The sequence below is a fragment of the Hippopotamus amphibius genome, chromosome 15 (genome assembly GCF_030028045.1).
Source record: "Hippopotamus amphibius kiboko isolate mHipAmp2 chromosome 15, mHipAmp2.hap2, whole genome shotgun sequence".
NCBI classification, from domain to species: domain Eukaryota; kingdom Metazoa; phylum Chordata; class Mammalia; order Artiodactyla; family Hippopotamidae; genus Hippopotamus; species Hippopotamus amphibius.
Genome location: NC_080200.1, coordinates 58,362,465 through 58,379,125, shown reverse-complemented (window position 1 = coordinate 58,379,125; position 16,661 = coordinate 58,362,465). Strand labels below are relative to the sequence as shown.

At 45.8% G+C, this 16,661-nt stretch overlaps 1 protein-coding gene across 2 annotated transcripts in view; it reads left to right on the top strand.

The window, feature by feature from the left end:
* TRIO (trio Rho guanine nucleotide exchange factor) overlaps positions 1–16,661 on the top strand; it is a 340,281-nt gene that overhangs the window by 165,226 nt on the left and 158,394 nt on the right. For both annotated transcript variants that reach the window (XM_057708158.1, XM_057708157.1), the window contains exon 10: positions 12,211–12,333. In XM_057708158.1, coding sequence (XP_057564141.1) covers positions 12,211–12,333 — 123 coding nt within the window. The remainder of the gene's footprint in view (positions 1–12,210; positions 12,334–16,661) is intronic.

Below are 16,661 nucleotides of genomic sequence, written 5' to 3'. Positions count from 1 at the left end.
GTTCTCCGAAGGATGCATGTGCAAAGTGCCACAGGAATCATCGTTTTGATGCTCTGCAGGCTTCTTTACAACGTTGCTTTAGTCGCAGAAGGTAATTGCCAGGGAATGAAGATGGAGGAGTCAAGGCCCAGGAGTTACTGTGAGAACTGAAATTGTGAAATTGAAAGCTCCAATGTTAGTTTTTCTTAATTGTCCAAAAACTGTCACAGAGCGTGAAATGTTAATAGCTTAAATGTAATTATTAAAGGATTTCATTACGTGTCTACGGGGCCAGCACACTTTCTGGACTTGTGTCTTTGGAGCAGCCCAAGTACACCCCTCCCCCACTTCCTCCCCCTCTCATGGCTCCTTGGGGTGCCCTGTCGCATAAGAATAAGCCACTGGGCTGCTCACATTAGAAAAGGAAGCCTTTGGGAACAGGCCAGAAGAGTCTGACCATCTAGTTTGGTGCCAAGTACTTACTGTGCTTGAATTTGAAAACAGCAAACATTAGTTTTTATAGGTAGAAAGGTAATTATGATAATTATGAGGCCAGTTCTTTAAGCTATTAATTTTTTTTCTCAAGAACCAGAACTCGGTTGGATGTCGGCGGGAGAAAGCATTTTGCAGTCTATGGCCCTATTAGCATTCCGTAGAAAAATAATTACTCTTTAAGGGAAACACTTTGTCGATTAAATGATCGGGAATGGTTTGGACTTGTTATGCAAACAGGAAATTGCTCTGTCGGCTTGACTTGTGAAGCCAGGAGCGGAGTTGATGAGATTAAGCAAAGCAGACACTTTACCTTGGAGGAGTCCTTGTCAGAACCAAAAATGTGTTTCTGAAACTCAAGAAATTAATCACACACAGGGAAAAATTTTGCCATCTTGAGCATAGAGCAGGAAAGGTAAGCTGAGGATAAGTGGAGAAAAGAAAATAGTAGCACAGTACTTTAGAAGGACGTTTTCAGCAGAAGATAAATTTGCAAAGACAGAAACAATCAAACTCCACAGAAACATGAGAAGCCAATTAGAGACACCACAAGTGGTTTCTGTTTGGTTGCTTTGGGTCATAAAAAGGCATCTGTAAATACTGAGGAAAAAGAAAAGCAGCTTATCATCGCACAAGAGGTGAGGATGATGACATGCTTGTGAAGACAGCCCTCCAAGGAGAGTATATGCCTGTCTGTGGAAGAATACTTGAAAGAAAAGGTGTGAGACCATTAATAGTGTGTGCCCTTGCGGAAGGGAAGGCTGGGGGGAGGGCATGGGAGGATGTGATTTTTAAAACACGCATAATTTTGGTTTAGTGGTTAGTTTTTTTTTTCCATAACAAGCAGAGGCAGTTTTGTAATTTCTGGTTGGACGGTGTTTTGGATGGTGGGAGTCAGGCGCTATGGGGTAGAGGTCGTGAAGCTGCTGTCCCGTAGCGCTGACCACGGGTCCAGATCAAAGGATGGGGTGGGCTGGGAAGAACTTGCTGAAGACTTGCCCAAACACACGTGCTACCTACTAGACAATGTTAACCTTGGTCATCGTTAGCTTAAAAATAAAATTAATACCATTTGTCGTATTTCTTGGTGGTCAAATAATATACCTCTTCCTGTTGCCTTTTGTTTACTGTTAGAGCAACCCTCAGTGGATGTTTGGCTGAATTAATGAATGAAGAGTTGTGTTAGTGCCAGGTGGTGTTTTTTTCAGTTAAAGTGTGCTTTGGTTTACTGTAACAGCATAATTTATCGTTGCTGCACTCACTCAAATGAGATGAGAGTTTTAGAAGCAGTCCATAGCAGGATGCCATCAGACCCGTTCTCCTCCTCACTGGGGCAGTCTGCCTGCCCCTTGGATAGGTGGGATTTAGTTACTCCAGCATGTTGGGTGAGGCAAATGGGCCCCAGAAATCCGCTTTCCTGAAGCAGGCTGACTCACCCCAAAGAAGCCCCTCAGACGGGGAGATCTTCTAAAAAGCCTGTGTCTCCCCACACAGCCCTTTACCCACACTGAGTTATCTCTTGAAAAAACTCCCTCCAGGCTGGTGTTGGGCTCTTAGCTAATATTCTGAAAAAATGGTCAAGCAAATCTAGTCCACTCTACATTCTTTTGGTCCATTCTTTTTTTTTCAAAATATCTAAAATTGAGTATGTGATGTTCTGAGAGGTGCAGAGGTGCATATGTTGATTAGCTCAGCGTTCCTTTTCTCGAGGAATTGTAGCCTCGTGAGAGTAGATGCTCTAACAGTCTACTGAATTAGCCTACAGCGTGCTCAGATTTAGCGTTTATGTCTTTGGTTGTTGTAGGGTGTGATGTTGCCAAGACATGAGTTTGGGTCATGCCTGTTAAGGTGCTACCCACGTGAGGGAGTGAGTGAAACTAGCTGCCCTCCTCGTGTTGCCTGCCTCCCTTGCATGTGGGATTTAAGGGGACAGCTCTGTGCTGTAATGACTTGTGCAGATTTGGGGGTTCCGGGGAGCTTCAGACATCAAGGCTGCAGTGTATAAGGAAGATGAAGTCTCCTGGAACAGAGGTGCAAGTGGCAATTACCGGGGTGCCAGGAAAGCCTTCCTGGGAGATGCAGGGCTTGACCTGGTCTCTGGTGGGTGGGTGGAAAGTCAGGAGGTTGAGGATTGGGCAACAGGGGTTGGAGGGAGAGCGGAGACACAAAGGGCGGGGCTTGTCTGGAGCAGCAGGTGCCTGGAGTGGGTGGCTGGGAATGTGGAGGCTGAGTGGGGGCAGGTCTGGAAGGGTGACCTCCACAGTGAAGGCTCGGGAGTTGTTTCCGTGAGCATCGGGACACATTGAAGGGACATAGTCAACCTGAGTGACGTGAATGTGGAGAGGCTAGTGCTTTCCCTGTTTCACCACATGGAGTTCAAACCTGTAGGCTGTGCATTGTGACTTGATGCTGCAGGAGTGGATGATGAGATGCACTCCACTGCAAAGATTGCTCTGGTTGCAGGGTGGCGAGTGCGGTGTGAGGGCAAGATTCCAGGCTAGCAGACAAGGCTCAGTTCCCGCCGTGGACCAGCGTGCAAGTCAGGGGGTACGGAAATTAAGGTCCACGGGGCAGTGGTCTGTGTTTTATTTTCTGGTGTTTCCCAGGTGTCTGGGATAGTAGATGTTCAATATTTGTTGAATGAATGAATGAATGAGTAGATAAATGTAAGGAATTCGCCAGTTTTTGCTGATTAAAGATTATTTGGGGTTAAAGTCTCTTTGTTTATTATGAAATGGAGGCAGGTTGGCCCTACACTGAATTAAGTCATCTAACTGGGAGATCTTCATGAAGGGACCAGGAGCTTTGATTAATGTTGGGGAGTTAGGGGTGGCTGAGGAAGGAGGGGATAATTTCATTGCCTGGGAATTTTGCCAACGTGTGAGATGCCTTGAACACAGAGGGATGGGTTTCAGGTCCACAGAGAAGCTCTCTCATGGTTCTGTCTTGGGTCCTAGGCTGCCAGGCTTTTTCCAGTAAAAGTCATCCCTTGAGGATGCCTGAAGCGTAGGTTCCACCTACACTGGACCTAGCTCTCAGGGGAAGGTTCCTGAACCTCACTTGTCCTTTGCTCATTAATTTAAGTCAGAAGGATGGGGTTTTCTCATCAGGATCATCATATAGCCCTTGTTGTTTAACTGTCTTCTGTTTACGTTCCCACGCTCACAGTTCTGATCCTGCCTTTTCTGAGTTTCTCAATTAGAACTATGGAGTCCAGGAGAGCAGGTGCTTGATTAGGGATGGGGAACCTGCTGGGAGCAGATAGGGCTGCCTGCTGATCTTTCTGGTGGATTTGGAGCCAGCTTTCATTACCTTTTGTCACAGGAACACGGAAGAGGCTTGACTGTCCGAGTAATCTAAGTAACTGCAACTCATAACTGCAGCTCGGAAGGAGCTGGCAGTTCGATGGTCGGGTTAAAAGGTTGGGAAAAGGGACGAATCTCTTCCCCACAGTGGACGCAATGCAGGAATGCAGCGTGAGGGAGCTGGCGCTGTGGGCCAGTGGGACCGGAGGTGGGAGCCCAGCGGACTGGGGTCAATCAGAAGTGAGTAGGGAGTGGAGGTCATCAAGCCCTCAAGGACACATGCACTCAGGGGTCAGGATGACCAGGAGCAGACAGAGTCAAGGACAAACCCCAGGCAGCTTGGTCTCCCCATTGTTGAGTGCCGGCCGCATTGCCAGGGTCCCCTAGGAGGAAAGTGCCCAGGGATCAGTGGGCAGAGAAGACTGCACGCATGCATACACGTGTGTATGTGTTTTTCTATAGTTCTGTAACTAGACTTAAGCCATATATAACATCTGGACGTGTTTCCTAGACATATTAAGTTTTTCTTGAACCATTTTATATTTATTTCCAAATTAAGAATGGGGAAAATAATTTTTAAAAGTTTAGAAAATTGCTGAAGGTGTTTACCCCTGTTGGTAGAGTGATGGTTTGGTGGGGTGTGATGGGGGTATCCAAGGTGAGGCTGTATGAATAATAACCTACCTACCTCCTTTCTTCCCTCCCTCCTTTCCTAAGGTTCTTTGTTTTCCTTAAGAAACTTAACGAACTTCTGTAATTAAAACTAGGATAATATCAGGAGAAGTGATTTATATTTTTTTAGAAGATGGATGGATGGGTGGATGGATGGTGTAGAGGTTAGAAGCCTGCCAGCCTCTTTCTGAGCCCTCCTTCCCTGATCTCACCCAGGCTGCTTTCCAGCCAAGAAAGTGTGTGGAACACGTGCTCCCAGCCTTTCCTGTGCTCTCGCGGGAGTTAAGAGAAGTCGCTCTTGCAGCGCAGGGCATCTGGTGTCCTGTACCGTGTGTTTGACTGAGGTATTTTTTTTTAAAATAGCTTCTTTTTCCAAGTGAGCTTTAGGCTTAGATACTTTGAAATGATCCAGAAACCATTTTTTAAAAATGTTTCCATGTTAAGAGTAATTATATTTTTAGAGCAAACTTAATTCTAATTTTGAAATACAGTGATTAAAGAAATGGGGAGTTCTTGGCTCCACTGGAGAGAAATAAAGAAATGTGGGGGGAGACCATGGTTATTGTCAGGCAGCGGTGAATGCTGGACCTAGAACGTTCCTCTTTCTTCCCTCAGACCCCAAGAGCCCACAGATGCCTGTGGAATTTTGTATCTGTTTCATTTCACTGTAAATATTATGCCATGGACTTTACAGAATTTAGAGCCAGAGGCCCTTGTGATCACATCAGGCCAGGCCCCTCATATTCCAGGTTAAACCCCAGATTCAAAAAAGTCAAATGGCTTGGCCGAAGCTGCAGGAAGCCTAGTGCGTTTTCAGCGTCTCGGTTGCACTTGACCTGGGAGGTTGCTTCACTTCTGAGCTAATCAAAGAGTGAAACTGACACGTATGGATACTTAAGAAGAGCTATCTAAGTGGGGCTTCTCGGGCTGGGGGAGGGGCTTTCCTCGAAGCTGCACTTGCCCGTCGCTGCAAAGGAAAAGAGCTACTTAAGGAGACTTTTAAAATTTCTTCTCTTTTACCTTCTTATTAACCTTTCGCGTTCACCGTCGGAGTGGATGAGGGGAGACGGGCAAGGGAGAGAGGGTGCTGACTCTCCGCCCCCCGCGGCCCCGAGCGCAGCTCTCCTCAGCTCACGGCCTCGAGCAGCCGGTGGGGTAGCCTGGCCTCCGCTGCTGAGGGAAGACTGTGACTAGGAGACCAGCTTCAGGAGTAAAAATGCTCTGAGCATCAGGGGACAGAGCGTCAGGCAGGCTGAGATGGCAGGAGTGTGTGGATTCCTTCACTTCGGGTTTTTTAACTTCGTGGCTAAATGTCATTAACAGCATAATATTGGGTGTCCTCCTTGCGGCAGTGCTAAAACACTGGCCTTTAGTAGAAGTTATGTTATCAGAGAACAGGCCTCCTTTTCAAATGATGTCACTTAGTTGTTCAGTCATCCTTTGTTATAATCACTAAGATAGCATTAATTTGGTCATCAAGAAGGCTCTGATCTAAATGCTTCTGTCAGGAGCACTTGTTTAAAAGCAGAACTAGAAACACCATATGTGCATTTTTAGATTGGCATCCTGATGATTTAAATAACAGACAGCAGGTTGAACAAGGAAGTAACTAAAGTAAGTGAAACTGGGTTAATTTTGGTTTTATAGGGAATCTAGGTTAGGGCTGGGAGGAAATTTGCAACTAGAAGATCTGATTTTATATAAAAAAGAACAAATTCAGAATATTTTAGAATTACCTTTGTTTTTCACTTATTTCATGTAATCGTAGTTTTTTATACTGAATGTAGAATCAGCAGAGTTGTTTCATTTTCGTGTGCTTGAAATGTGACTTGGAGGGAACTCTTATTATTGTGACAGAAAACACTTATTCATTATGCATCGTCTCTTTAAAACAGTAGCTAAAACTGACAGATGTTTGTATGCTTTCCCCGAATACAGTTTGTATACAGATTTCTCAGTAAATATACGAGGGTGAGTCAGAAATGATCCGCACTCTGCCTGTAGAATTTATTTTAATTAACTTCTAGAAAAGACAAATACATCATTTTTCAGCATAATCTCCTTGCTTTTCAGTATACTTTGTCCATCTGTCAACAAGCTTTTGTATTCCCTCAAAAAAATGTTTTAGGCTGAGCTGTGAGCCACGACTACACTGTTGTCTTCACTTCCTCATCAGATGTGAATCTTTGTGCTCGTAGGGCTGCTTTCAGGGGACCAAACAGGTGAAAGTCCGATGGAGCAAGATCAGGACTATAGGGAGGATGCTTTAACACCTCAAAAGGAAGTTCTTGCAGAGTGTCGACCGTGTGGGCAGAAGTGTGCGGATGTGCATTGTCATGCACGATCACAGCGCCCTTGGATAGCAGTCCTCTGCGTTTAATCTGAAGTTTAGACTTCCACACAAATTTTTCAAAACCTAAGTCTGTCATGGGTTATTTTACAGGCAGAGCCACTGCTGATGGGCAAATGATTTGCCGCATAATCCGCTGTCACTTGTCTGTTCGACAGAATCATTTCACGTGTACGCTCAATGTTGTCATCAACACGGATGTGGACAGGTGCCCGGCTCCTTCTTGATGGCTAATACTTGTGTGACCTTCCTTGAACTTCTCTATCCATTCATATGCACTTCTTTGCGACAAAACACTTTCTCCATACTGCTCAGAGTCTTCGATAAATAACAGCACCAGGTACACCCTCAGATCACAAAAAACGAATCACTGCACTGCTCTTCTTTCGTGCAGATTGCAAGTGGGGCATCTGTTTTTGCTCTCACCACAGTTACAAATGAACTGAGGTAACACATTCACACCTGCACAGCAGTGACTGGGGGAGACAGTAGCCTTGAATGGAAAGCTCTAAGACATTGCAGCCAACGGACGTTTTAATATAATCAGAGTGTGGATGATTTTTGACTCACCCTTGTAGGTTAGCTTAACATGCTCTTGGTGGTTTTATGTCAGAGGTCTGGTCTAGTTTTTACAAACAGTAAATGTTAGTGCTAGAACTCTAATGTTAGAAATCTTTTAAAGGTTTTCATATGGTATTTACATTTCATAATGTAACACGATATAAAAAGGGATAAGAGCCTCTTTAGAGTCTTGAAGTCCTGCGTTTGTATCTCTTTTTTACTAGGTGTTCTTTCCTGGGCTCTTAACTTTCCTGAGCCTCCAGTTCTTGCTTAATAGATATAATAATAAAAGTCTCCTCTCTTATTTGTAGCCCTTGGGGACAAATGTGTTTTGGAATTAAGACTCTGAAAGCTGAGAAAGATAACAGAGTGCGTGCACTGCGATGCACACTCTGGTGGGGTCTGGGCAGCACCCCCGTGATCAAGCACATGGAGATTTCTGCAGCCAAACGTAGGACGCACGCTAGAGAGATCAGTAAAGACTATTAGTAGCCTCAGGTCAGGACTTATCGGCAATGAATTTTTGTGACCAAGTTTTGAAAAAATATTTGGACTTTCAGACTGTTTTAGCTTTTGGTGGATAAGGGCTTATGGACCTGTATTGCCCTCTCAAGCACAGCACAGAATAGTCTCTCGCTAGATGATGCCAGAGGCAGTGACGTGGTGCGTGGTGATGGCGGCAGGCCATTCCAGAAGTATTTGAAATAAACACTTCTGCGTTATCAAGGGAAAATGTGGTTACAGTGCTCTTCATATTGCATGTGGTTGACACACAGGCCCTTGAGAATCAGTCTCCTCTCTGACAAGGGTTTAGCATTTAGTCACAAGTTCTTCAATAGTAATTACTTAGAAATATTAATCCACAAAACATAGTGAATACTAGATATTGGGGGCTTATTGCAGAAAATTACTTCGGAGGTAGACTGTACAGGATGGCCAGACCCGGCCATGTGAGTGGGGGTAGAAAAGGCCTGAGTGACCAGTTCCCGAGGCGTGTGGTCCAGGCCTGGTGGTCTTTGCTGGTTCCCCTCCCCCCGTTTTGCTGTCTTTTATAAGAGTGTCTCTTCATCGGAGGTGATTTTCTCAATAGCCTGAACTGCTCTGAGGCACAGATAGTTCTTTCCTTCCATACCTCAGTTTGCCCCCTGTATGCCAGCCGTGCCAGCTTGAAGAAAAGAGGTGGTGGAGACGAGAGGTGAAGAGCATGGACCCTGATTCCTAGGTCCAGGTCCACAGTATGGCTTTTCCACATGGGAGCCGTTTTTCCTGTGTCCTCACGTGTGAAACAGAGTCCCGATGTGTGCTCCGACCCCAGCCGTCCGTGCGGGCCGCTGTGTGGCATGTGTCAGTGCCGGCTTCCGCAGCAGGACTCCCGCAGCGGTGCCGTTGCTGAGATGGGCAGCGTCGTGCCTGCCATCATCACATTCAGTTTTGCAGGGAGATAAACAGTCTGTGAGATTTCCTGCACAGCTGACATATCGACTTACATGCTGAGATGAGTTATCTGTGTTTTAAGTCTTGATGGCTCACTTTGGAGCAACCTTGACCTTGGGGGCAATCACGGTGCTTATTAGAGGGCACTGATATACAGAGGAACGAGCTTGCACAACATCCCTCTGAACAGGGAGGAGGCAGTGTCAGCCTCCCAGTCTTACTTTTCTCACTGTGAACCAGGTGACCCGAGGGAAGGGCCAGCTTCTGCCCTTTTCCTCAAGCCAGCTGCAGAGAGCAAGTCCTGGGTCGGTCTGGTTGTTCCTCAGGTGAAGGTCACAAGGCGGGGAGAGGGCAGCTGCCACCACGGCTGAGGGAGGGAGGGGGCCGGCTGGGCTAGCCTGATGGAGCCCCTGACCTGCAAATATTTTTATGTTTTCAATGGAAAGGTTCCACAAGCTTGTCTTTCAAGGGCTCCTTGGACAGGTACGTTCATTCCGGATTCCTTGGTAGTCTGGGAAGCATTCTCAGACTTACGAGAAGCAAAAGCCTCGTGGGAAACTTTGGTTTTGAATATGAGCTAGATTTCATAATTGTCTGCTACTGTTTTTAAAAAGTTCTTGGAATTTGTACAGTCTTCTTTGAATTACTTTTATGTTTGTTGGAAATATAATTTCACCTGGTATTTACAATTCTGTCTAAAGGAACCACCAATGAAAGAAGAATTACCCGTTTGTAACCCTGAGTGGTTGGTTCATAATAGCTTTTATTTCCAACTTGTGCTTTCTGAAGCACTTTTCTTGGGCTTGAGAAAACAAATTCTTATTTTTTAAAAAAGGCTATATTTTGCTTCCTCCAGCTCTTTCTACCAAATAGTGTTTGTCTTGTACTTTTTGAAATTGCACCCTCATTTCAAGTCTGTGTTGAGTTATCAGTACTCATCAGGTTTGCTGTTTACCAAACCTTGATTTTTCTTTTTACAGTATGTTGAGGAATACACAGAATATACTATGGTTGTAGTTTACAAAAAGCCTCCTAGCCCTTCATGCAGATCTGATAGACAGGTGGACGGTAGCATAGGTGTTACTTATATATCTCTCAACTCTTTTCAAGCTTAATGTAGTTGATCCTAGTCTTCTGCCTGGCTCTGGCCTCATGCCCAGAGGCACATTCCATTAACTGTATCCAGTCTTTGAAGTTGAGACATCTTGAAGCTGTCATTGGGTGTTTCTTTAGGAGTGAGATGGGACCTGTGTTCTGTAATATGTACTAAAAGACTGTCATATAAACAACTCAGCAGCTTGATGTCGGGTGGTGAATGTGGCATTACTTACTAATGGTGCTTCTGAAGGTCTCTCTCTTCCTCTCTTTTTAATCTCAAGAAAGAAAAATAATGTACTAAGTCCACTGGTTAAAAAGCAGTGGAATATTCATAACCTGTGCTGCCAAAGAGCTTGACAGTAGAGGGAAGCCGCCACGGGTAATGGTTCGTGGGTGGGAATGGCTCGCATGCTCTCTGCCTGCCACGCCAGGACCTTAAGGTGCTTGACAACCCGCAGGCTCCCATTATTATCCCCACCGAGCAGTCAGGAGGCTGCGGCGCAGACTGGCTGCCCCGTGTCTGTGGTGCAGGGGACTAGGAGTGAGGGGTGCACGAGAGGGCGCTCAGGAGGACTGGGAGGCTGTGGTGACAGGATGCAAATGGACCCAGTAGGAATCGTGCTGGTAGTGTGATCCCCAGGGACTGGCAGGGCATGGTATTGACAGAGAGCTTCAGAAATGAACTCTGGAGATAAGGTAAATGTGTACCCTTAGTCTGAGCACCCGTTGCGAGGCTTGACCTCCACATCCCACCCTGTCCTCCCATGTGCGTGCATGTGCGTGATGCACTCACGCACGCACACACACTCCTGCTCTTTCTATAAAACAAGGGTCTTTACAGTGGACCACTGGAGGTTTATTCAGGTGTGTAAGCCATTTTATTTACATGCACTACTAACTTCGCTAAGCACTATGCAGAAAGGACCCTCAGTCAGACCGGACGGTCGCCGGTGTGGAGCAGAAGAGGACAAGTCCAGCTGTCCCTGGACAGCAGGCTCTGACCTTTCCCAGCTGCCTCTTTCTCTCTAGATGTCTGTCAGCACAGCTGATCTCTCTGTGGTGCAGGTAACAAAGAGCAGGGGATCACTTTTGTAGCAGTGAACCTCAAATTAAGGCCCTTTTATTTATCTTTTAAGTGGAATATGGTTGACACGCAGTATTAGGTTAGGTCAGGGGTACTATGTAGTGACTTGACATTTGCATACATTATAGGGTGATCGCCATGATACACTCAGCAGTGTTATCCCGATGCTGTACGTTACACCTACCCTTAGGCCCCCTTAGCTTTGTGGTTAGTGGAGGGCTGTGACTGGTCCTCCTCCAGTTGCCCTCTGGACCACTGTGCTAGCTGTGCAGCTCCAGTCGGGTCTTTAGTCCAAGACCGTTTTGATCTGTATGCTTAGTTACCATGGTTACTAATTACAGAGTCCAAGGCGGCCTTCAGTACTTTTGCAACACATGAATAAATGTCTTCAGGTAATTAAATAATATCTTTTAGCGAAAGTTTCTAGCTAAAGACGTCACTGACTTAGTTTTTTGCTGGTTATCCCCTCTCCATCAGAAAGAGACAATATGTGTATTTGATGTAGTCTCATATTTTGTTTGATATCATCGGTGTTTTGCAGTTTCTCAAGTACAGTAGCCAGTGAGCTACTTGGCCCCAGCTATGAACTTAAAAACCTTGAGTTGCCCTGCTTTACTTTCACTCTTTGTCTTTAGTGTGGTGGATTTCAACTAGCGAGAACTTTTATGTATTTAAATTCATGGAATGTTTAGCTTTCACAACAGCTTAGTTGATAGAACATATTATCCTCAAAGACCAGGACGGAGGCATGTGTCTTGTTTTCTTGGGTTTTACTTATGTGTTTCCAGTCTTTTAAAAGAGACAGAAAAACATTAGCTCTGTTAAACTTGAATTGTCTGAGTTGTGATGCTTTGAGCCTTAAAAAATGGTTATGTTATAACCACTGCTCCTCCATGGCTTGATAACCACTGTCTCACACAAGACCCAGGCAGTTTTGCTGGCTCAGTCATGCATAAACGGAGGCAAGATTTAATGTAATCATTACTACATGTAACATTTATAACAGACAGATTTGCACTGTTAACGTAATAACTGATTAAAATCGTGGTGGGAAAGCTGAGGTAAGGTGTAACTCTCAAGGTGTTAGATTACTGTCCGGTTGCTCCCGCTTATTATCTGCTTTGTTTCTTGTTTCTAACAGTTTTGATAACAGACTGTATCTTTAGCGAATAGTCCTACGCACTGACCAAGGCAGGCCTGGTTTTTATGGCATGTGTATCTGTATTTCATTGCAGGTGCTGGACTGGATTGAGAACCATGGAGAAGCGTTTCTGAGCAAACATACAGGTGTAGGGAAATCTCTCCATCGGGCCAGAGCTTTGCAGAAACGTCATGAAGATTTTGAAGAAGTAGCACAGGTAAAACAATGGCTTATACTGTTTTCTCCCATAAATACCTGTGTGGTTAGTTTTGAATTACAGTTTTAACCCCATCTCTGATGAGTTAGCTTCAGTGAGGTGTGTTGTTTAGACATTTGACCCTTTTGTAAAATGTAATGTTCTTGAAACAGAAAAATGTCTTGGATGTTTTTGTCATATTTATTGTACTGGTATATGTTGACTAGTTTGTAATATTCCAGTTCATAATCAGAGAATAACAGTCCTTGAACTTCTGTAATGACCTTTTCTATTTCTTTTAAATGCATGTGCTTCGGAAACAGGAGGCAAAGGTGTGGGATGTTCACAGCCTGGGGTTTGTGGAGTTCAAATGTTGGCTGCAGGGCTCAGCCAGCTGTGTGGCTTTGGAAAAGTCTCTTAACCTTTCTGAGGTTAACTTTCTTAGCTGAAAAGTAGGCACAGTGAGGGCTGCTGGAGAGGGAGTAACGTGTGTATGACAGCGTCACGTGTGGTATCTGGCCCAGGGCTTTCCCACATTGGTGGATGTGCCTTCCATTTTCTTTTGTGTTTTGAGAGAAAGAGGAGTGAAGGCGGAAGAGATTACTATGCCATGATACATGTATGGAAGCTGTAGGAGCTAGGGTAAAAGTTGTTTTAAGAAGAAGTTGTAGGCTGAATCCAAACTGAGACACATTATGGTAAAACTGAGGAACACCAAACGCAGAGTCTTGACAACAAGAAGAGAGAAATGACAAAATCACAGCCGTGAGAATGACTCTTAGACAGCTGAGTTCTCTTCAGTAACTGCAGATTCTGGAAGGCAGTGGGATGAAGTCCTGAGGGAAAGGAACTCAGAATCCAGAATTCCACATCCAGTGGAGCTGTCATTCAACAGTGAGGATGAAATATAGACCAAGACCAAGGGTGTTTACCACTCACTTACTTACAGGAGAACTTAAGTGCGTAGTTTAGTCAGAATAACGGAAGCGCCCACTGTAATTTAAACTCCACGAGTGCAGGGCCTTTGTGTTGTTCATGTCTCTGTCACTAGTGCCTAGAACAAGGCCGGCATGGTGCAGCTAAACATGCAGCAGTGTTTGTTGAATGAATTAATTAAATGAATAAAAAGGAAGTAGAAGAGACGACTGGGATCTATAATGAGCACAGAAATTGGTAAATATGTTTGTAAATCAAAGGATTTAGACAAAAGATGATAGACTTGGGCGAGGTAGGGAAAAACAAGACGGAGCAGAACCTCAGAGCACTTGAACACAGAAGGTGGAGAGGTGTCCTGGGAGGATGGCAGGAGGTGTTGTGTATCTTAGATTTGTAAAGTCAGGGGTGCATTTTAGTGTTTTTGAATGACCTCTAAATGCCGGGTTAGAAAACACTGCTTCCCATAAGTATAAAGAGAAAAGAAATACAGAAAACCAGATAAATAAAAAATCACAAAAATGGGTCTAGCGGAAGCAAAAGAAAGGAGAACAACAAAAATCATGTTGGAAATCACAAAATAAGGTATATAGCAATTTGTCCCCAAATAGCAGTGATTACAGTAAATGCAAAATAGATTATACTTGTTAAAAGAAAGATTGAATTTTTTTTTTAAATCATGTTGTGTATTGTTTTCAGAGGGCACACCTAAAACATAAATACCCAGGAAGTTTGAAAGTATGTAAAGTGTTAGAAAAGGATCCACCAGGCAAATATTAATCAAATGACAACTGGTGTAGGAATATTGGTATTAAGCAGATAGACTTGAAATTGTAAGAACATTATTAGAAATAGAGAGCCTTCAATTATGAAAGTATCAATATACATCTAATGATTTAGTCTCAAAATCTATAACACAAAAATAAGCAGGAGTGGGTTGCGTCCATGGGTTTTACATGACAGAGAGTACGTCTGGGTTTGTCAGGGAACTGATGTGAGATAGAATTGTGGGATAAGAAAGCAAACCACACTTCAGTCCTGTTCAGGGAAGATGGCTTTTAAAAGTTACCTCCTTTATAGTCTCCGTACGTAAAGTTAAAGTGACAACCCAACCTTCTGTGTTCTCGATCTTAGAAGCGGGTTGGAAAAGCCTCTGTGTTCAGCAGCTTTGTCGCACCCGGGATAGACCTCTGGATTTTTCTTATCTGCGTTACGTGTAATGTTCCTACTTACAGTTGCTAGAAAATACTTTTGCCTTTCTTTTGTAGCAGAAGAAATGTGGAAAGTGCGCTCGCTCTCTCCTTGGTTTTTTCCATAAGATAAGCTATTGCTGTAGCCATGTGATTTGAGGATGGATGTGAGATTTAGATCCTCTGAGCAAAGACTTCAGGCACCAGGAAATCTAAGAGGCAAACCAGGGTTTGCAAACAACCAAACCTCAGAGCAGGGCTTCTGCCCCAAGTAGCAGGTTCACCCGTGACTGTGGGCTCAGCTGCCCCACCCCTGCCTCGCACCTTCCCGAGCGAGTTGCAGTGTGAAGGTGCTGGTCTGCTGGGTGCCCTCGTGTGCGACCAGCGCCCCGTTGATCCCTCCCTCCAATTCCTGCGGTTCCTTCTGTTCTTAATTAGGGACGTGCCTTCTGTGGCAGCCTTTCCCCTGTCTTTTCACAGTTAACGTTATTTCCACGGATCTGAGGTGACCGTCAAAGCCGTCAACACAGGTGCTCAGGGGCAGCAAGAGTGAGGCGCTCTGTAGGACACGTTTGTGTCTGAGGTCTCTAGGGCGAGCCGAGGGTTGCAGCAGCACCCGGGGCGGAGGGCTGCCTTTACCCCTGGTGCAGAGCAAGGGGGGGCGTGTCTGCCTCCGCCGCTGCCCAGCCGAGTCGCGCTCCTCTCTTACCGTCTTTGGTACGTGGTCCCTGGCATTCTAAGGGGTACGTGACTCTCTTTCCCTTAAATTGAAAGTCCTTAAGCCCAAATCTAAACTGTGCGTGGGAAAAAAAATAAAAAACAGAACCTTAAAAATGTAAACACCTGCCAACTTCTACACCCAATTTTCCCTCCCGCTGGTTTTCATAGAATCACCGGTTGTGTGCCAGAGCCTGGAGAGCCACGTACAGATCCCCGGCCTCTCCTCTCTGCAGGCTGCCCTCCCCGGCAAACCCATCCTGGGGGCCGGCTCTGAGCTCCCCACCCGGGACCTGGCCACGTCTTCGTCTCCACCTGTGCGCCCTCCCACCCCACCACGGGACCCGGCCCCTCACTTCTGGCCTCTTCCCAGCATCTCCAGCTTCTCCTCTTAGTTCTTTTTCTGGCATGAGATATTCACAGACCCTCCCTTCTCCTGAAGGATGTCCCTTGATTCTGGTCCATTGTTTACTGTTGGTTTGGAGGAAGTGTTGTGCCACTTTACTCTGCCTCCCATCGCCCCTGGTGCCAGTGGCCCCATTTCTGCGCCTCTGGCTGGTAAAACCGCAGCCAGGAGGCACACAGCGACGTGCCGTGGCCCGGGGCCGGCATCCAGCCCTCTGTCCTGGTTGACTGTGAACAGGGACCAGCCACTCATGCATAATAAGCCCCCTCCACTCACCTTAGAGTGAAAACCTCGGATCCTTTCTGTCCACAAACACGCGTCCACCTCGGTGTGTGTGGTGTGGCAGGCCCCGAGCGGCCGCTGGTGGCGCTGTGGAGTCCAGTGCACACGGCCCCTGTACCTGCACGTACTGCGCGTCCCTGACCCGCGTCAGGCTGCTCTGAAAGGAGCGTGTTCTGCCTCAGAGTCCACTGGGGAGCCCTGGACGCCCCACGTAGGAGTGGATTAAGTGCAGTAAGGTGCGGAGGGGGCCGCAGACCTGAAGACATAGGGTGGACTTCTCTCTCTAGCCCCCAGCCTTGGTTAATAAAGAGTCTTTGCGGGGCGTAGGAGGGAGGAGGATAGCATTTTAAGCCAGGAGAGATCTGGGCTGTGAAGTGGCTCCAGCAGGAGCTGGGCTTTATTGAGACCACGTGCAGTAGCTTTGGGCTAGACGAACAGTGGCCTGGGTATGGAGCCAAATTATGGTCTGTGTTTGTAGCTTCATTCATGGAAAGACGTCTGGCTCTTCCCAGAGAAGAAGGTGACATCAGTCTTGCTCTCGTGCTGGGAGTGAGGCCACTGGAGTGAGCGCCTTCCCCAGCTTTCCTTCTCCGCCCTCCTGTCTTCCACTGCTTGCTGTAAAAGTATAATAAAAGTCCTGTGGCAGAGGTAGATCTGAGGTCATGCTTTAGATTTATGGGTTTGGGGGTTTTTTTTGTTTTTTGTTTTTGGTGGGTATTTTTGGGACAAATGATCTCTGGAGGCACCTTAAAAATAGGAACAGAGGCATCGTTAGTGGTTAATAAAGAGCCTTTTCTCATTTTCTGAAACATGCTCACAAA